General features: G+C 43.8%; 1 protein-coding gene across 1 annotated transcript in view; it reads right to left on the bottom strand.

The window, feature by feature from the left end:
- The window catches only part of itgb6 (integrin, beta 6), a 96,952-nt gene that overhangs the window by 28,628 nt on the left and 46,083 nt on the right, over nucleotides 1-22,241 (bottom strand). Inside the window, exons 11-12 of the mRNA XM_041201281.1 lie at nucleotides 9,372-9,506; nucleotides 6,575-6,992 (exon numbers count right to left, since the gene is read on the bottom strand). Coding sequence (XP_041057215.1) covers nucleotides 6,575-6,992; nucleotides 9,372-9,506 — 553 coding nt within the window. The remainder of the gene's footprint in view (nucleotides 1-6,574; nucleotides 6,993-9,371; nucleotides 9,507-22,241) is intronic.

Genomic DNA, 22,241 nt, shown 5'->3' with positions numbered 1-22,241 from the left:
ATCGGCGGAGAAGAAAAGAGTTGACGTTTCGAGTCCTCATGACCCTTTGACAGAACTTGAGTTCGAGTCCGGGAAAGAGCTGAAATATAAGCTGGTTTAAGGTGTGTGTGTGGGGGGCGGAGAGATAGAGAGACAGAGAGGTGGAGGGGGTTGGTGTGGTTGTAGGGACAAACAAGCAGTGATAGAAGCAGATCATCAAAAGATGTCAACGACAATAGTACAATAGAACACATAGGTGTTAAAGTTAAAGTTGGTGATATTATCTAAACGAATGTGCTAATTAAGAATGGATGGTAGGGCACTCAAGGTATAGCTCTAGTGGGTTTTTTTTTAATAATGGAAATAGGTGGGAAAAGGAAAATCTTTATAATTTATTGGAAAAAAAAAGAAGGGGGAAACAGAAAGGGGGTGGGGATGAGGGAGGGAGCTCACGACCTAAAGTTGTTGAATTCAATATTCAGTCCGGAAGGCTGTAAAGTCCTTAGTCGGAAGATGAGGTGTTGTTCCTCCAGTTTGCGTTGGGCTTCACTGGAACAATGCAGCAAGCCAAGGACAGACATGTGGGCAAGAGAGCAGGGTGGAGTGTTAAAATGGCAATCGACAGGGAGGTTTGGGTCATTCTTGCGGACAGACCGCAGGTGTTCTGCAAAGCGTTCGCCCAGCTTACGTTTGGTCTCTCCAATGTAGAGGAGACCACATTGGGAGCAACGAATGCAGTAGACTAAGTTGGGGGAAATGCAAGTGAAATGCTGCTTCACTTGAAAGGAGTGTTTGGGTCCTTGGACGGTGAGGAGAGAGGAAGTGAAGGGGCAGGTGTTGCATCTTTTGCGTGGGCATGGGGTTGTGCCATAGGAGGGGGTTGAGGAGTAGGGGGTGATGGAGGAGTGGACCAGGGTGTCCCGGAGGGAGCGATCCCTACGGAATGCCGATAAGGGGGGTGAAGGGAAGATGTGTTTGGTGGTGGCATCATGCTGGAGTTGGCGGAAATGGCGGAGGATGATCCTTTGAATGCGGAGGCTGGTGGGGTGATAAGTGAGGACAAGGGGGACCCTATCATGTTTCTGGGAGGGAGGAGAATGCGTGAGGGCGGATGCGCGGGAGATGGGCCGGACACGGTTGAGGGCCCTGTCAACGACCGTGGGTGGAAAACCTCGGTTAAGGAAGAAGGAGGACATGTCAGAGGAACTGTTTTTGAATGTAGCATCATCGGAACAGATGCGACGGAGGCGAAGGAACTGAGAGAATGGGATGGAGTCCTTACAGGAAGCGGGGTGTGAGGAGCTGTAGTCGAGATAGCTGTGGGAGTCGGTGGGTTTGTAATGGATATTGGTGGACAGTCTATCACCAGAGATTGAGACAGAGAGGTCAAGGAAGGGAAGGGAAGTGTCAGAGATGGACCACGTGAAAATGATGGAGGGGTGGAGATTGGAAGCAAAATTAATAAATTTTTCCAAGTCCTGACGAGAGCATGAAGCGGCACCGAAATAATCATCGATGTACCGGAGAAAGAGTTGTGGAAGGGGGCCGGAGTAGGACTGCAACAAGGAATGTTCCACATACCCCATAAAGAGACAGGCATAACTGGGGCCCATGCGGGTACCCATAGCCACACCTTTTATTTGGAGGAAGTGAGAGGAGTTGAAGGAGAAATTGTTCAGCGTGAGAACAAGTTCAGCCAGACGGAGGAGAGTAGTGGTGGATGGGGATTGTTCGGGCCTCTGTTCGAGGAAGAAGCTAAGGGCCCTCAGACCATCCTGGTGGGGGATGGAGGTGTAGAGGGATTGGACGTCCATGGTGAAGAGGAAGCGGTAGGGGCCAGGGAACTGGAAATTGTTGATGTGACGTAAGGTGTCAGAGGAATCACGGATGTAGGTGGGAAGGGACTGGACAAGGGGAGAGAGAAGGGAGTCAAGATAACGAGAAATGAGTTCTGTGGGGCAGGAGCAAGCTGAGACGATCGGTCTACCGGGGCAGTTCTGTTTGTGGATTTTGGGTAGGAGATAGAAGCGGGCCGTCCGAGGTTGGGCGACTATCAGGTTGGAAGCTGTGGGAGGGAGATCACCAGAGGAGATGAGGTCAGTGACAGTCCTGGAAACAGTGGCTTGATGTTCAGTGGTGGGGTCATGGTCCAGGGAGAGGTAGGAGGAAGTGTCTGCGAGTTGACGCTCAGCCTCCGCGAGGTAGAGGTCAGTGCGCCAGACAACAACAGCACCACCCTTGTCAGCGGGTTTGATGACAATGTCAGGGTTGGACCTGAGAGAATGGAGTGCAGTAAGTTCAGAGAGAGACAGGTTAGAATGGGTGAGAGGAGCAGAGAAATTGAGACGACTAATGTCGCGCCGACAGTTCTCAATGAAAAGATCGAGAGAAGGTAAGAATCCAGAGGGAGGGGTCCAGGTGGAGGGAGAATATTGGAGATGGGTAAAAGGATCCGTTGAGCTGGGAGAGGACTCCTGCCCAAAGAAGTGAGCCCGGAGACGAAGACGGCGGAAGAAGAGTTCAGTATCATGCCGAGCCCGAAATTCATTGAGGTGAGGGCGTAAGGGTATGAAACTAAGTCCTTTGCTGAGCACTGAACGTTCAGCATCGGAGAGGGGAAGGTCAGGGGGTATAGTGAATACACGGCTGGGGTTGGGACTGGAAGAAAGGGTGGGGACGGAGGGACAGGCAGGGGTGGAGGGTCCTAGATGGGTGTTGGTGTCGATGAGTTGTTGGAGCTTGCGTTCCTTAGCACTTGAGAGAAAGAGAAAAAGTTTCTTGTTGAGGCGTCGGATGAGCCGAAGGATAAAATGAAACCGGGGGCACGCGCAGCTTTGAAAAAGGGTACGGCGGTGCTGCTGGAGGGAGAGGTCGAGTGTGTTCATATGGCGGCGCATGTTAGAATAACCCTAACCCGCTTTAGCTGGATTTGACATTTTGCATCCCCTCATCCAAACTAAATATAAGAACTTTGAAAATTTAAACCCTAATGACAGAATTGAGTAAGCATTTTTTTGTATTGTGGCAACATGTTGCCAATCTTTTTAATGCATTGTCTGATATCCAAGCAACACACTTTTTTGGATTGCCCTTCCTGTCAATATAACTTGCCATAATATCGAAAACGGTAACTCTGGGCAGAATTTTCGGTGCCCATTAGCATCAGGCATCATGGCAGGCGTGATCGGACAATATGAAAGGAAGACCAAAAATCAGTTTCACGATGTTGTGAAACCAGTTTGCAATCATCCACTGCGCCCATCAATGGAGGGCCATGTTTCCCACGGCCACATGTCGGGAAATTGTAACATATCTGCATATCATTATAAGCCCTGCTCACCAGAATCATCCCCCACGCTGCATCATTCGGGCATGCTGGCATGTTTTACAACTGAACATAAGTGACATGCACTTGGCGAGCTGCACTTCTCTCGGGACTTGGAGCCTTTTTGGCCTTCCTTGCTTTGGGCAGCACTTGTGGTCATCAACGCCAGGCCTCGCAGGTGGCACCACCACTTTTAAGGGGGATCAGGGCAGGTCTCCATATACGAGACCAACCGAGAGGCTGTGGTGGCTTTTCAACAGCTGCAGGGCTAGGGATTGCTTGAGGAAGAGGGAAATGTGGCCTCAGGCAAGGGAAGAGGCTGCAGGGCCAGGGCTATGCTGGGGAAGGAGGGTATCTAAGCGTGTGTGTGGGGATACATAATGATCTGTCCAAGTGGCCTCAAGAGGGTGAAGGCTGAGGAGGCAGTCTCCAGAGGAAGAGATGAGGCCAGGTGGAGATGTGAGGGTGTATGAGAGTGAATGAGTGGTGATATCCCTTGAGCTGGCAGTGAGAGAGATGCCAGTGAATGTGTGATGGCCTTGTAAGTGTAAGAGCTTAGAGTGATAAGATGGTTGCCTTACCCTGGAAACACGGATGAGATCATTCACCCTCTTTCTGCACTGGATGTTGAACCTCTTCTGTGTAGCATTGGCACTGACCACCACTGCCACCACCTCCCAAGCCAGAGTGGTGACACTGATGGACCTCTTACGGCTAGAGTGGGGGTAAAGGACATCGTGGCAGACTCCAACAATGTCCATAAGATATCCCAGGGATGCATCACTGAATTAGGGGGGCTTCAGTCTTCTTGCCTTTTAGGTCCAAGTCTTTTGTGCAGCAGTCCTGGGGCTGGAAGCACTGAAGTTGTGCACAAGGCTGCATTTTAAATCTGGCGCCCAACGCGAGGAAGCAGGGAGGTGACGGCGTGGTGGGCGAATCAGATGCTGCCCATCAGTGAAACGCCGTGTTTCCAAGGAAAGCATGATTAATGAGGCGGGATTGGGATGATACGGTATGAAAAGCCGCCATTGTGGATAGCGGCTAAAATGTTCTTTTTTCCCGCCTACTACCGCACTTCACGCAAATCTGGAAGGATTCTGCCCTCTGTCACTCTCTCCACAGATGCTGCCTGACCTGCTGAGTATTTCCAGCATCCTCTGTTTTTATTTCATCTGAGACCACTTGGGTAATTATGGAGAGGGATGAATACCTATTTGGTGCATGCAACTGTTCCACAATAATCAGTTTCACAACTTTATCACAACTGTTGCACAAAACCTATTCCCAACTCAATGACTAGTGAATGAATGAGGGTATGGTAGTTAATTACAGTGTTAGGTTAGGCTCAGTGGTAGCACTCTCTTCTCAGTCCCTTAACCAACACCGAAAACTGATTATTTAGTCACTTATTTCATTGCTGTTTGCGGGAACTTGCAATATGCAATTTGGCTGCCTCATTTCTTAGATTATAATAGTGACTGCCTTCAAAGGCATTTCATTGGCTGTGAAGCACTTTGGGATGTCCTGTGGTCTTGAAAGGTACTGTATAAATACAAGTTGTTTCATTTTTAATGATTAAAAGATGCACTTGTCTTTCTTGCGAAAAAGCCATGGGAAAATCAAATATCTTTTGAAATTTGCATTTCTTTGCAAGTGAGTTGGAGAAGGAAAATAATAAAAACATTCTGTGGTTACATGAAAGCCTGATTGAAATTGGAGAAGGGTGAACTGAAAGAAACAACATCCATAAGAATGTCCGTGGTATCAGACAGATGATGGTATCAAAAACAAGATACTTTTGGTCTGGATTTTCCAATGTGTTGGACTGTTACCAGGGAGCAAAATAGTACACTCAATGGATACATGCTGAGACTTCATAATTTTATAGAGTTCACCCTCCTGGCACAGAGCTTTGCACAACAGGAATGCATATAAAACATTCAGGCTAGGAGATCAAAGGATTGATTCACAGCATGCATGGCTTTGTAACCATTAAGTCCAAAATGAAGAAGAAAACCATCTGCAGCCATTAAAACCAAAATGAAACCTCATTTAATCAATACCAAGATAAGTTCTGAAAAATTGAGCATTGCACCTGATTCAAATGTGGCTGACTTTAATCATGTTAAGCAGATTTGTTTACCTAAAATGCAAAATGGAATTTAAACCTGCCCTAACCAAGACTCAAACACATTTTTTTAGCATAAACATGGAAAATTATATTGCATTGGAGCTCACAGCATTTATACCCTCTGCCAAGGGGAAATTGAGCCTAACATTTCTTATGCATCCATAGATGTTTTACAAATGTTCATAAGTATTTTACACAAATTTTCGTAGAACCTGATTATACCCAATCACTAAATTTTCAAAAGTTGAGAAGTTCAAAAGGGGGCATCAACAATGTACAGCTTAAAGCTAGCATCTGACTAATAAGTGTGTCAAATCATAAAAGATGGCACACCACAAAAAACTAATTTAGAAGAAAATGTTTTAAGAATTTAATTCACAAAGATACTTTTCAATAAATTATTATTACATTATTTAAGCCATCAATCATTGCATCTATCTATATATGAATATTTCAACTATTCTATTTGAACATTCACCAATCAGAACTTTATAAGGACCTGCACGCCAACAGCATCCTGCAGGAAGCAGGCAACTTGCTGGATAATAGAAGGTACTTTTCTGTTGCACATAAGACCCCACCAGTGGCACAGGGCTCTGAAAATTTCACTCATAATGAGTAATTTTAATTGTCAAAATTCTTGATAACAAAGTTCAGGGCTGAGAAACTTAATCTATGGAACAGCATCAGTCAATGCAAGTATGATTATGATACTGTTTAGTGCAGCTTGCTATGTCCATCAGAATTGACACAAATTATTAGCCAGGCTATTTTTGAGGCACACAGGCCTCATTTGAAAACATAAGGAAAATGCAACCCTGTACCATTCTCTTAGGAAATAATCTAACTGAACATAACTGACAGAATAAGATAGAATAAACACTTTGTGTAAGCTTGACTATGTCTTGTGAATGTAGCATTTGTGGTGACATGTTAACCTTAGTTTATCCATCATTCTTATTAGTCAAAATGTTTACTTATTTGAGTCATTTCAAGTTAAAATTGAGCCGTCAAATTGAATATTTTTATACTTATTGCAGCTTAGGGACAAATGTGATTTAGGTTAAAAGCCAGAAATGTACTGTATAAATGACAAACTATCTAAAAAATAATTGGGTTGAAAGTAAAACTTTACATACCTCCACACTGAAGCCCTTTAAATCTCACACACGAAAAATCATCACATTCACAGTAGGCACCATATATTTGTCCAAACTCCGAAGAATGACAGGCACACTGTCCACAATAACAGTCTCCTCGACCATTGCAAGAAATGTTTTCTGCACTGTGCTTGCAGGTACCCATGTTTATGTTCTCTTCTGTACATTCACAATGAGGACCTAATCGGCCAGCATTACAAACACATACACCACACTGAAAAGAGCCATTGCCATTGCTACATCTTGAGCTATTGTGCTCTGCGTTTGTTTGGCAGCTGCAGCTACAGGCTGGCTGTACTTCAATCTCTAGAGTGTCTCTGAATCCTAAAGGCTTTATTACAATACGCTTAGGTTCCTTCAGACATTCTGCCAATTCTACAGTCACATTGAAAGAAACCTGAAGTTAAATAAGAAATAATACATCAGTATCTCATTTGTGAATGTAAGTAAAAAAAAAAGTGATATGCAGCTAATCATCCATCATATGGTCGATAATGTTTTATGTCATCACATCATTCAAACTTGTACAATATAGATTCTGTTCATATAATTTGTGGTTTCTATTGTTTTAAAAATAATTGTAAGTATGAATGTTTGTTACACGTATTAGGCTCATGAATAAGGTCAGAGGATGCAGAGTTGGGGACAACTGGCAGAATGGATAACTACCTGGTTTTAAGACAGAAAGCAGAGAGTTGGGGCAATGGGTAATTATTCAGAGTGGCAGAAGGTGGGAAGCGGTGTATCACAAGAATCAGTCCTGGGATCACTTGTTGTCCATAGTTTACATTTGAGCTATTGAAATCAAAAGCTCAATTTCTAAATTTGAAGATGACACCAAATTGCGTGGGATTGTCAACACTGAGCAAGATTGTAACAAGTTACAAGAAGATATTAAGAAACTTGCAGAAGGGCATATAATTGGGAAATTAATTTCAACTTAGATAAATGTGAGCTATACATTTTGGCAAGGAAAATGTGGATTTACATATAACTTAGAAATTAAGAATCTAAGTGGATAGAGATGCAAAGGGATCTGGAAGTAAAATACACAGGTCACTAAAGATAGCCACACAGGTTAACTGGGCCATAAAAAAAAAGCACTAGGGATTATTTCTGGAAGGAGAGAATTGAAAGGTAAAAATATTATGCAAAACTTGTATTGAACCTTGGTGAGCCCACAGCTGGACTACTGCATACAATTTTGAGCATTATGTTATAAAATCATATAGAGGCACTAGAGTGGGTGCAAAAAATGGTTACAAAGATAATATCAGGAATGCTGGTGTATACTTATCAGGCTGTATCTCTTTTCTCTTGAAAAATGAAGGCTGAGGGGTGACCTAATGGATTTAAAATTATGAAAGGTTTTGGTAGACACAGAGATAATGGGCTGGACTGACCTTTAAAAATGGCAGGCAGGACTCAGATTCAGAAGTTCCACTCCATTTCCAACAGATTTTCACCAGTAGGGGGTTGGGGGGGTGGGTGCTGGGGGGGCAAGGGGCAGGCTGTGACTCACTCATGAGGGAAACCCGAACCCAGCAGGGCCATTTGGTGGTGGGTGGGTGGGGCATTAGTTGGCATGGAATGTGGGTGGGGGGGTGATGGGATGTGAGGGTAAGAGCTGGAGGGCCTAAAATGTAAGGGAACAACTGGGGAAAAGTCCCAGAGAACCGAAGCAGGCCTTTTAAATAGTCTGCTTCAGTACTTGGCAGCCTCTGTGGCTTCCTCCAATCAATGTCTGGGGGACAGCTGTCCTGACTCCATCTCACAGCTGCAACCCCGAGTGAAAATTGTATCTGACAGGGCACTTTCCCCTGAGGTGGGTGTGGTGAGTCGGGAAATTTCCCTACTCACACTGTCTGTGTCAGGAGTCGAAATCTGGCCAATGCATTCACTTATGTGTAAGAACAAAATTAAAGGGCATTAATATAAGTTGGTCACCAAGAAATCAAGTAGATAATTCAGAAGAAACTTTGTTATCCAGAGAGTGGTGAAAATGTGGAACTTGCTACCACAGGGAGCGGTTGAAGCAAATGGCACAGATGCATATTAGATGATGCTCGACCAGCATTTGCGGTAGAAGGGAACAGAGGGTTATACTGATACAGTTAGATGAGGAAAAATGGGAGGAAACTTTAGGGGAGAATTAACGCTGGCATGAACTAGTTGAGCCAGGTGTTGTGTGCTATATATCCAATGTAATTCTATGTAATTCATGTTTTTCTGGAAACTAATAAATCTGCAGTGAGGATACGTTTTATAGACTTGATGCTAACTATTAAAAATAATGGGGTAATAGGGTAGTGGGGTGTGGTGCTGGCCTTGACTGACATGTATCCCCTTTTCAGTTGGTAAGTCATTACTTCTAAAATCCTTCTGATATAGTGACCCTCAACGACAGAAGCAGTTGAAGCATCCACATCCCTTCGCCACTGTCCTTGCAATAGGGCAGCTGTATGACTGTAATACACTCCTGAGTTGGTCAGTAAGATCTAGCCTCAGTTTCTTCAAGCAGAAGTAAAAGGGCAGTGTTTGAAGAAACAGCAGCTTTGATTAATATTTATTGTTTTCCTTAAGTACTAAGCAAACTCATGTCTTTTTTTGTATTGCACCATTGAATTCCTTTTTTATTTTAACACCTCTGAATAGCTATAATGGGAGATAATGATAGCATGTCAAGGTATCAAAATTAACAAGATAAAAAACATTCTTCACAATCAAATATATAACATTCAGATTTGTTTGTTCAGATTGGAAAATTAAGCCGTACCGTATCTCCGATGTAGAGATGAGAGCACTTTTTCTCTCCAGGAATGATAGTGCCATCATGACAGATAGCAGTGAAAAAGAATTGCACTCCATCAGTATCTCCTGTCACTTCCAGTTCCACCTCAGATCGCAGCTCCTGAAATGACAGGGAAGAGATCATAGAATCTTACACCACAAGGTCCTATCCCACTGTGCCTGTACTAGCTACCTATTTTGTTCTAAGTACATGTCCTTTCCCATTCATAGTTAAATTATTCTTTTGCAAGTATTTGTCCACTTCCTCTTCAAAATATATTATGGATTCAACTCCATAAACTGTGTTTGGTAGGGAACCTTCTATCCTGACAAATCTCTGCATAAATTCATTGAATCTTTAATCACAGGAGGCCCATTGTGCATGTGCAAGATAATTTGTCCCAACTTCTTTCTTTTTTCTGTTAGTAATCATCTAAACTTTATGTACTCCAGCTACCAACTAACTCACCAGTAAAAAGAACATTTCCCTATTTACCTCATCAGAACTACTCTCAATTTTGAACCCCTCATAAAACATCTGTCATACTTTGCATCCATTGTCAACAGACAGCCCTTATGTATGAAGCATAACAGGGGGTGGGTATAAGGTAAGACACTTCTTTAATAAACACAAAAATGGTTCAATGCCAGATATATAAGGGCAAAGTGTTCTGTGCATTACTGAACTGTGATACTACTATCTCCCACATTGGGTATCCTTATGATCATGTTGAATGAAGCTGCCCAATCACATATAGTTTAGTATTATTTCCAGAATTCAGTGCCGACATTATTTGTCTGATAACTATGAGCAGATTAATGCTTTGGGCTTGTATGTCCTGTATTAAACTCAGTTCTCTGTAAATTTCCTACAAATATGCCCTGCTGAAATGAGCACAAGACCTGATGTGCAAATGTTAACGATCCTCAAATTCAGATGTTCCAAAATTTCTGAATGAAGCCCAAAACAGATTATATTTTTAAAATTCTGTCCTTTTGTAATAACATTTAATAATAAGCATGCACAGCTTAGCGTATAACTACGTGGGCATATTGTATAATGAGCATTAAACATAGTGTCACCTTCTGAGATTTCTTACACTTTATTTCTGGTTTCAGTTATATAATGTGGAGAAAAAAGCATTCCCTGAAGGAAAAAAAATAGACCTGAGCTAAATTGTACTGGTCTTGTGTGTCTTCTCATAGCTGATTCAAAGATAGGATCGAATAAGCTTGGGAAGAAGTTTCCCAACCACCTTCTCAGTCAGGGAATGCCATGTGAATTCATGGAGTCATAGAATGACACAGGACAGAAGGAGACCATTTGGCCCATCAGGCAAGTGCTGGATCTTTAAAAACTATCCAGTTAGTCCCACTCCCCTATTCCTTCCCCACAGCCCAACAATATTTTCTTTCTTCAAGTATTGATTCGATTTTCTTTTCAAAGTTATTGTTGAATCTGCTTTCACCAGCCTTTCAGGTGGTGCATTCCAGATCATAATAACCCATGTTGCCTCACAGTCTTTTTCCAGTTACCTTCTGGTTACAGACTCTTCTGCAGTTCAAAACAATTTATCTTAATTTACTTATCATAACCAATAAATCAAATCTCCACTTAAACTTCTCTGCTCTAAAGTAAACAACCCAAGTTTCTCTAGTTTCATCACATAACTGCAGTCTTTCATCTCTGCTACCATTCTAGTAAATTTCCTCTGTGCTGTCGCTAAGACCTTCACATCCTAGCTGATGTAGTGCACAGTGTAGCATAAAGGTATCTGGCACTGCAAAGATTAATGTGGGACTGGGAAACAGTACCACCCACAGTGTGATGTAAAGAGACACATGACCAGAGAGTCAAGGGAGCTATGGACTGGATAGAGACCTGTGAACAAGCAAGCATGGAGTTCGCTCCTAGCTTGGGCTATAACCTGTATATATGTATAGTTATGTATTATCAATAAACAGTTAATGTTCAACCATTCAAGACTCAGAAGCTCTCCATGAGACGTACATCATACAACATGGTGGCAGCTAATGGAAAACCCCAGAACCTCAGGGAAGCTGGAGCAAAAATTCACAAGCTGGAAAATTAAAGGAGCAGCATTCTGAACTGAATGAAAGCACTTGAAGTGAAGACACAGAGGAAGATCACCTGAGAGAAGCTCCATTGTAGAATTGGAAGCAGAAAGGCAGAAGAAAAATTCCACTATACAGCTGAGGACTCCACAAGGTCTCATGGTGATCCATTGCGAATGCCCACAGAGTGCAGAGTCAAAGGACCTAGCAAAAAATTCAGTTTTAAGCCAGGGCCAATTTAAGAAGTTTCAGTGCCATAAAAAAAAGGCAGAGCAGCTCATTTCCAAAAGCACCACAGCCAGCCCAGGCTCAGAATTGGCACCATATCAAGTGGCGGTCAAGCTCATTGTAAAGAGGAAAAAAAGAGGTTTAAAAGCCTCAGCTAAAGCAAGGAATGAATTATAAAATGCTTTAAAATCCCACAATATTGCAGGGAAGGATCAGAATAGTTGATTTAACAAATCGCTACAAAAAACTAAACCCCAAAAAGGTCGGGACCGCCATTGCCACGGGAGTCCGCCAAGATGCGACAAGAGCGGGAAGACTCTTTGAAAAAATGGTTACTGCTTTGTCATCTTTAAAATCTGCACAGTATTTAAAGCTGTACTCACCTGAACTTTAAAGCAACGATGGACAACAGATCATCAGTACCAGACAAATTTGAACTGATCCAAGAATCAGACCGATACAAAATTGGAGACTTTGACAGAAAAGATTCCTAAGATACATGATAGGTTTGTGCTTAGATAAAAAGACAGAAGCTGAACAAGTGACTACACTACTTTATTCAGTTGGTCTGATAGCTGATGATATTATTGCGAGACATGGAATAAAAGAATCCTTAGATAAATTTGATGAAGTTCTAAAATAAGTTGAGACATATTTTAATCTAAGAAGCAACAGAATTTGAGGGAGCGCAAAATTCAACAAATGTGTCCAACAGCCTGGAGAACTGGTTGACTCCTTTATAAACAAATTATACAGATTGGCTGAAGGCTGTGATCATGGTGACCTTAACTCATAAGGGACAGAATTGTTGTCAGAGTGGCTGACAGTGCCCTTTCAGATGTACTGCAGGCCAAGGAAGATCTGACTCTAGAAAAGGCCATCAAATTGGTCAGTCTGAAATCCGCCAACAGGACCAATCCATTTTATGTGGCAAAAGCAAGCTATGATACAGAGCAACGCCAACTGTTCAGCTAGTAAAGTAACAAAGGGATTGAGAGACTCCAGACCAAGGAAGACAATACCCAAACCAACCACAAGCGGGTGGGCGAACATGTTAGCGCTGAGGAGCCAAAGGACCCCACAGGCGAGAGCAATGTCCAGCAATCTCAGTGCAGTGTTTCAACTCCAATAGTCTGGGACACTTTGGAAAGCTATGCAAAGCTAAGACACCCAGATGGGTGGAGGATCCCAGGACAATCCATGAGATTGAGGTACCACACCAGGAAGAGACCCAACCGTACACCTGAGCTGAGGTCAAAGATCCTAGATTCTCCTTTTGGAATGCGGATATCTCAGTAAACGGTCAATTTATCAACTTCAAATTGGACACAGGAGCCAGTGTTACAGTTGTCCTGGACACAAGACCTGATGCTATGACACCTGATGCTATGTACAGTTGTACGGAGCAGAAGGTGTTGAGCTTAAGCATCGAGTTAAAGGTACATCCAATACAGAGATAAACAAAAATACAGGAGACATTATTTGTACTCCACAGTCAAGAATTTTCTCTTTTAAGCAGAAAGGCCTGTGCTGACCTCAACCTTATTCAGAAAATTGATGATGTCAACCAGCAAGGGTCTGGTTCCAATTTTAAGAAAGAGTTTCTGAAACTTATCATGGATTGGGGTGACTAAAGTCTGTCATTTTAAACAATGAGAGAGAATGCCAAGCCCGTGTGCCTGTTCACACCATGGAAAATACTAAACCTACTTGTGAAGCAAGTACAGCAACAACTGGACGAGTTGCCCAAAATGGGGGTCATCTACCTCATCACTCAGCCAACTGAGTGGTGCTCCAAGATGGTCCCAGTTCCGAAGCCAAAGGGGTCCATATGTACCTGTACCAACCTGAAACTCCTTCCCACTGCCTTGTGGAGTTAAGTCCACCCGATGCCCTAGGTGGATGACAGCCTGATCTTCAAAAGCACAGCATTTTCAAAGCTCGATGCTAGCAGCAGCTTCCGGCAACTTCCACTAGATAAGAAATCCAGATTGCTGACTAGGTTTATCACCCCATTTGGCAGATTCTATTTCAACCGCTTGTCATTTGGCATTACCTCGGCACCTGAGATTTTTCAATGCACAATGTTGGTCAGTTTACAAGGCCTAGTGGGTGTGATCTGCCATATAGATGATGTTTTTGTCTGGTTCGACCGTGGAAGAAACAACAGGAGGCTCAAGGCTGTCCTAGAATTCTTGCAGGAAGCTGGGTTGACACTGAATGAAAAATGTGAATTCTCCACGACTTCTGTTCAGTTCTTAGGATACATTATCAGCAGTACAAGCATCATGCCGGATTCACAAAAAACAAAAACTATCAACAAGTTCCCAACCCCATCATCAATTCCAGACCTCCAAAGTTTCCTGGGCATGGTGAACCACTTGGCAAAATTTCCACCCAACTTGGCGCTGATCACAGATCCATAGACACACAGATCTTTACAGCACAGAAGGAGGCCACTTGGCCCATCGTGTCCATGCCAATCTACAAAGATCTATGCTAATTCCATTTTCCAGTGCTTGGCCGATAGCCCTGGAGGCTATGGCAACACAAGTGAATATCTAAATACTTCTTAAATGTTTCTGACTCAACCACCATTCAGGCAGTGAGTTCCAGACTTCCATCACACTCTGGGTGAAAACATTGCTCCTCAACTCCCCTCTTAGCCTCCTATCTTAAATCTATGCCCCCTGGTGACTGACCCCTCTACTAATGGAAATAGTGCCTTCCTATCCACCCTATCTAAGCTCCTCATAATCCTTTACACCTCAGGTCCCCTCTCAACCTTCGCTGCTCCAAGGAAAACAACCCCAGCCTATCCAATCTTTCCTCATAGCTCCAACCCTCCAGCCCAGGCAACATCCTGGTAAATCTCCTCTGCACCCTCTCCAGTGCAATCACGTCCTTCCTATAATGTGGTGACCAGAACTGCACACAGTACTCCAGTTGTGGCCTAACCAGTGTTTTATACAGTTCCAGCATAATCTCCCTGCTCTTTTATTCTATGTCTCGCTAATAAAGGCAAATATCCAATATGCCTTCTTAACCACCTTATCTACCTGCCCTGATACCTTCAGGGATCTGTGGATATGCACACCAAGGTCCCTCTGATCTTGTGTTTTCCAGGGCCCTAATATTTATAGTGTAATCCCTTGCCTTGTTAGCCCTCCCAAAGTGCATTACCTCACACTTTTCTGGGTTGAATTCCACTTTTAAGGCTGCTAAATCCGCTAGTACCTCCTCTCTCTCTATGGGCAGAAATTTTCGATCGGTGGGTGGGCACGTGCCTAACCCATTTGAACCCGAAATGATGTGCATTGATGTCGGCCGACATCAACGCGCAGTCGCGTGATAGTTTGGTTGGCAGGCGCGCATGCCGGAGCCGATAGTGCGTCTGCCGACAATTAATAGGCCTGTTAAGGCCATTAAATTGTCAATTAAATTAAAATTTTCACTGCCCATCCAACCAGCTGGCGGGCAGGCAAAAAGGCTAAGTGGCCTTTGCAGTTTTTTGCAAACCTCATCCATGGGCAGGTTGAGGTTTCCAAAAGCAAACAAAAATAAAATTAAAACTTTAATTTTTCATTTATAACATGACCCTGCTCATGTGACAGAGTTTTTTTTTTATATCTCTTCATCTCCCTGAGGCACAGAACTGCCTCAGGGAGATTATGCAGTATTCACTTGCGTATGCGCGAAGTTCACGCTCAGCTGGCTTGCACTCCCCTCTGCCCCCGCACAGGTAGCACTCAGTGCTGCCGCTCATGTTTCACGCCGGGCAGGCCTTAATTGGCCCGCTAGCATGAAATTGCGGTGCAGTGTCGATTGCAGGCGGCGGTCAGCTTCCAGATCATCCCCGCCAAGCTCGCCCACCAAGGGCAAAATTCTGCCCTATGTTAATTTCCTCTAATATTTCACACTCCTCCACCATGATGTCTTTATCTGCATCATCCTTTTACATTGTGAAGACCGACACCAAGTATTCATTGAGGACTGCACCCATGTCTTCCAGGTCCACACACAGATTACCTCTATGGTCCCTAATTGGCCCTACTCTTTCCCTAGTTATTCTCTTGCTCTTTATATATTTAAAAAACCCCTTTGGGTTTTCCTTTGTTCTGCCACCAATGCTTTCTCATGCACTCTCTTAGCTTTCCTAATTTCCTTTTCAAGTTACCCTCTGCACTTTTTATACTCCTCTAAGGACTCTGTCATATTGAGCCCTCAGTATTTGCCATAAACTTTTTTTTCTTAATCCTAACCTTTATATACCTTGACATCCAGGGTTCTCTGGCCTTGGTACCGCCCCCCCCACCCCCCACCCCTTTGTCTTTACGGGAACATATTTGCCCTGTACTCTTACTATTTCCTCCTTGAATGCCTCCCACTGCTCTGACACAAGTAGCTGCTCCCATTCCACTTAGGCCAAATTGTATCTCACCTTAGTAAAATTAGCCTTTCCCCAGTTTAGAACTTTTATTCCCTGCCCAACTTTATCCTTTTCCATAACTATCCTAAATCTAACTGAGTTATGGTCACTATCTCCAAAATGCTCCCCTACTGATATGCCTTTCACCTGCCCATGATTATTTCCGAATGTTAGATCCAGAACTGCCCCCTCTCTTGTTGGGCTTTCTATGTACTGGCTAGAAAAGTTCTCCTAGATGCAATTTAAGAACTTTGCTCCTTCCCTCCCTTGCACAACAAAACATTCCCATTTAATATTTGGGTAGTTAAAATCCCCTATTACTGTCTTATTATTCTTACACATCTCTGAAATTTGATTACATATTTGATCCTCTATCTTTCTCTGACTGTTTGGGGACCTATAACCCACACCCAACAGCGTGTTTGCCCCTTTTGTGTTTTTTACTTCTGCCCATATGGCTTCATTTATCTCCCTTCCTCATTACTATAATTGACTCCTTGATCAATATTGCAACCCCTCTGCTCTTCTATCCCCCTCTCTATTTCGTCTGAATACCCTATAACCAGGATTGTTGAGTTGCCAATCCTGCTTTTCTATTAGCCAAGTCTCAGTCATAACTATATCAAACTCCCACATGTCTATCTGTGCCCTCAGCTCATCTGTTTTATTCCTCAGGTTCCTTGCATTAAAATATATTCCATTTAGCCTTGCTAAACTCACTTCTTTCTTAACTAACCTATGTTTACCCTGCCCTCCAGACTCACTTACTAGCTTTTTAACTTCCAATTCCATCTCAGCTTCTCTTCCCTCTGAATTACATTTCAGGATCCCATCCCCCTGCCAATTTAGTTGAAATCCCCCACAAAAGCATTAGCAAAACTCCCCGCGAGGATGTTGGCCCTGTTCCTGTTCAGATGTAACCCGTCCAATTTATACAGGTCCCACCTCCCCCAGAAACGGTCCCAATGCCAGGAATCTAAAGCCCTCCTTCCTGCACCATCTCTCCAGCCAAGCAATTCATCTGCTCTATCCTTCTGTTCCGAAAAATCATTACTCGCCGGGCCAGCATTTATTGCTCATCCCTAATTGCCCTTGAGAAGGTGGTGGTGAGCTCCCTTCTTGAACTGCTGCAGTCCATGTGGCGTAGATACACCCAGTGTTGTTAGAAAGGGATTTCCGGGATTTTGACCCAGTGACAGTGAAGGAACAGTGATATATTTCTAAGTCAGGACAGTGAATGACTTGGAGGGGAACTTCCAGGTGGTGATGTTTTCATGTGTCTGCTGCCCTCACCACCTGATGCAGACCCAGTTTAGCCATTATGTCCTTTAGGACTCATCCAGCTTGATCTGCAGTGGTGCTACTGAACTACTCTTCATGATGGACATTGAGGTCCCCCACCCGGAGTACATTCTCCACCCTTGCCACCCTCTTTGCTTCCTCCAAGTAGTGTTCAACATGGAGGAGTACTTATTCATCGGCTGAGGGGGCACGGTACATGGTAATCACCAGGAAGTTTCCTTGCCCATGTTTTACCTGATGCCACGAGACTTCATGGGGTCCGGATTTGATCTTGAGGACTCCCAGGGCACTCCCTCCCGACTGTATACCACTATGCCACCACCTCTGCTGGTGGGACAGGACTTATACAAGGATGATGATGGGGTGTCCGGGATGTTATCTGTAAGGTATAATTCCATGAGTATAACTATGTCAGGCAGTTGCTTGACTAGCCTGTGAGACAGCTCTCCCAATTTTGGCACGAGCCCCCAGGTGTTAGTAAGCAGGACACTGCAGGGTCAACAGGACTGAGTTTGCTGTTGTTGTTTCTGGTGCTGAGTTGAGGCCGAGTGGTCCGAGCAGTTTCAATCCTTATCCAATTTTCTGTCATGGTTTGTTACAACTGAGTGGCTTGCTAGGCCACTTTAGAGGGCAGCTGAGAGTCAACCGCATCGCTGTGGATCTGGAGTCACATGTAGGCCAGACCAGGTAAGGACAGCAGATTTCCCCTTCCCCAGCAGATGCTAGTGAACCAGGTGGATATTTACGACAATTGATGATGGCTTCATGGTCATCATTGGACTTTTAATTCCAGACTTTTACTGAATTTAAATTCCACCATTTGCCACGGTGGGATTCAAACCCGGGTCCCCAGAGCATTACCCTGGGTCTCTGGATTACTAGTCCAGTGATAATACAACTCCCAATCTGATACTCTACATCCCAAGGTGTTGAAAGAGGCAGCTATGGAGCTGGTGGATACATTGGCGATCATCTTCCAAAATTCTATACATACTGCAGATTGGAAGGTAGCAGGTATCACCCCACGATAAGAAAGGAGGGAGAGAGAAAACGGGGAACTACAGACCCGTTAGCCTTAGATCAGTATTCGGGGAAAATGCTGGAATCTGTTATAAAGGACATGATAAATGGACACTTGGACAATAATGATCTGAATGGGCATTGTCAACATGGATTTATGAATGAGAAGCCACGTTTAATGAACCTGTTGGAGCTTTTTAAGGATGTTACTAACAGGATTGATAAAGAGGACGTAGTGTATTTGGATTTTCAGAAGGGTTTTGATAAAGTCCCCCACAGGAGATTGGTTAGCAAAATTAAAGCAGCTGTTCACAATACATATCAATGATTTGGATGTGGGGACCTAATGTAACATTTCCACGTTTGAGGATGACATAACGCTAGGTGGGAATGTATGTTGTGAGGAAAATGCAAAATGACTTCAAGGGGATTTGGACAGACATAGTGAGTGGGCAAGATGGAATATATTTGGAAAAATGTGAGGTTATCCACTTTGGTGTGAGGCATAGATGTGCAGAGTATTTCTCAAATGGTGAGAGGTTAGAAAGTGTAGATGTACAGAGAGACCTAGGTGTCCTCGTCAATAAGTCACTGAAAGCTAACATGCAGGTGCAGCAAGTAATTGGGAAGGATATTATTGCCATTGAGGCTGCACGGTGAAGGTTCAATATACTTGTTCAGGGATGGCTGGACTGTCCTCTCATGAGAAATTGGGAAAATTTGGCTTGTATTCTCTGGAGTTTCGAAGAATGGGAGGTGATCTCACTGAATCCTACAAAATATTTGAAGGGATAGACAGGGTAAATGCAGGCAAGATATTTCACTTGGTTGGGGAGACTAGAACCAGGGGGCACAATTTCAAAATAGAGGGAAGCCACTTAGGACCGAGCTGTGGAGAAAGTTTTTTTACTCGAAGGGTTGTGAATCTTTGGAATTCTCTACCCCTGAGGGCTGTGAAGCTCAGTCATTGAGTATGTTTAAAGCAGAGATTGACAGATTTCTAAATACCAATGATGTAAAGGGATATGGGGATAAGGTGGGGAAAAGGCATTGAAGTGGATGGTCAGCCATGATCATATTAAATGGCGGAGCAGGCTTGATGGGCTGAAAGGTCTGCTCCTATATTCCTATGTTATGAAGGCAGGGAGATTTTCCTGTGGGGGTGGCCCACGTCATAGAATATCCCAAGCCCATAGGAAGGCTTCCAGGTTTTTCTGGGTGGCTCCCCAGGTGGCGAAGATGGTAAGTGGTGCTTAAAGGCTTCAACTGGTATAAGGACAGGTAGGATGTCCACCACCTCCTCCATGACTGGTAAAATACCAATGGAGGTGGGAAGGCACTGGGCATGGCAGCCCCTGTCATCCCACCCGATTTTATGCCTGCCCTGTCTCCTAGTCCGCTCACAGGGGAGGGGTGTAAAATGCCAACCCACTTCTCACTTCTCTTCATTGAATTTCATCTGCTACATGTCTTCCCATTTTACTTGTTTGTTGATGCCTAAGTGAAGACTTTTACTATCCTTCTCCCTGTTTACTACATTTCCAAGATTCGTATCAGCTGCAGACTTGAAATTATACACTATACTCAAGTCTCTGCCATTAATACATACCAAAAAGAGCAGTGGTCCCAACATGAACCCGTGAGGAACACTACAGTATAGTTCCTGCTTGCCTGAAGAATAACCATTCACCACAACATTTGGTTCCTTAGTCAATTTCATATCCACGCAGCAACTGCTTCTTTAATGTTTGCTAACAAGTCTATTTTTTGATACTTCATAGTACTTTAAACACCTTTTGAAAGTCCACATAAGGAATATCAACCACATCACCTTCATCAACCCTGGCTGTTAGTTCATTTTTTTATTTGTTCATGCAATGTGACTGTCACTGGCAAAGAGAGCATTTGTTGTCCATCCTAAATTGCCCTTGAGAAGATGGTGGTGAGCTATCTTCTTAGACTACAGCAGTCAATGTGGTTTATGTACACCCACAGTTCCAGGATTTTGACTCAGCAACAATGAAGGAGCAGCGATGTAGTTCCAGGTCAGGATGGAATGTGATTTCGAAAGGAACATGCAGGTGGTGGTGTTTCCATGCATCATACGAAAATACGAACATACAAGTTAGGAGTGGGAATAGGTCATTGGGCCTCTCAAGACTGGTTGATCTGATCAAGGCCTCAATTCTATACATCTATCCATCCCCTATACCCTTTGAACCCCTTATCGATCAAAAATCTACCTAACTCAGCCTTAAAAATATTCAATAACTTTGCTTCCACTGCTCTCTGGGGAAGAGAATTACATCAACTAATGACCATCTGAGAGAAAAAAATCGACTTCAGTGGGAGACCCTGATTTTAAACTGTGTCCCCTAGCTCTAGTCTCTCCAACAAGAGGAAACATCCTTTCAGCATCAACCCTGTCAAGTTCTCTCAGGATCTTATATGTTTCAATAAGACCACCGGTCATACAGGCCCAACCTTTCCTCATAAGATAATCCCTTCATTCGAAGAATCAGTTGAGTGAACCTCCTCTGAATTGCTTCTAATGCAATTATGTCTTTTCTTAAGTAAGGAGGCCAGGACTCTACACAGTACTTCAGATGTGGTCTCACCAAAGCCCTTTACAACTGTAGCAAAACTTTCCTACTTTTATAATCCATTCCCTTGCAAGACAGCATTCCATTTGCCTTCCTAGTCACTTGCTGTACCAACATACTAACATTTTGAGATTCATGTACCAGGACATCCAGATCTCTCAGTACTGCAGAATTCTGCAACCTCTTTTTATTTATATAGTATATTGTTTTTCTGTTCTTCCTGCCAAGTGGACAAGTTCACATTTTCCCATACACAAAAAGAAAAAATGCTAGAAAAACTCAGCAGGTCTGACAACATCTGTGGAGAGAAAGACAGAGTTAACATTTCAAGTCCGTATGACTCTTCTTCAGAGCTAAAGAGAAGTAAAAATGTGGTGAAATTTATAATGTTTAAGGGGGGTGGAGCAGGTGAAGGCCAGCGATAGGTGGAAGCGTAGGAAAGATTGGAAAGATGTCATGAACAAAAGGTTAAAGGAGTTTAAAGGGTGGTGGTACTAGCTAAAGGAGGTGCTTGTAACTTCTGGTGATGGACTGTCCACCAATATTCATTACAAGCCCACTGACTCCCACAGCTACCTCAACTACAGCTCCTCACACACTGCTTCCTGTAAGGACTCTCTCAGTTCCTTCACCTCTGTCGCATCTGTTTCGATGATGCCATTTTCCAAAACAACGCTTCTGACATGTCTTCCTTCTTCTTTAGCCAAGGTTTCCCCCCACGGTGGTTGACAGGGCCCTCAACCATGTCTGATCCATCTCCTGCGCCTCTGCCCTCACGCCTTTTCTCTCCCTCTGAGAACCACGATAGGGTCCCCCTAGTCCTCACTTTTCACCCCACCAGCCTCTGCATTCAAAGGATCATCCTCCGCCATTTCCACCAACTCCAGAACTCCAGCATGATGCCACCACCAAACACATCTCCCCTTCACCCCAGCTGTCGGCATTCCATAGGGACCGTTACCTCTGGGATGCTCTGGCCCATTGCTCCATCACCCTCAACACCTCAACCCCCTCCAGCGGTACCTTCCCATGCAATCGCAGATGGTGCAACACCTGCCCCTTTACCTCCCCCCTCTTCACCATCCCAGGGCCCAAACAATCCTTTCAAGTGAAGCAGCATTTCACTTGCACTTGCCTCAATTTGGTCTACTGCATTTACTACTCCCAATGCGGTCTCCTCTACATTGGAGAGACCAAA

The sequence above is a fragment of the Carcharodon carcharias genome, chromosome 12, assembly GCF_017639515.1.
Source record: "Carcharodon carcharias isolate sCarCar2 chromosome 12, sCarCar2.pri, whole genome shotgun sequence".
Taxonomy (NCBI): domain Eukaryota; kingdom Metazoa; phylum Chordata; class Chondrichthyes; order Lamniformes; family Lamnidae; genus Carcharodon; species Carcharodon carcharias.
Note: the sequence above shows the minus strand (reverse complement) of the source record. Positions and strands in the feature narration are given on the sequence as shown.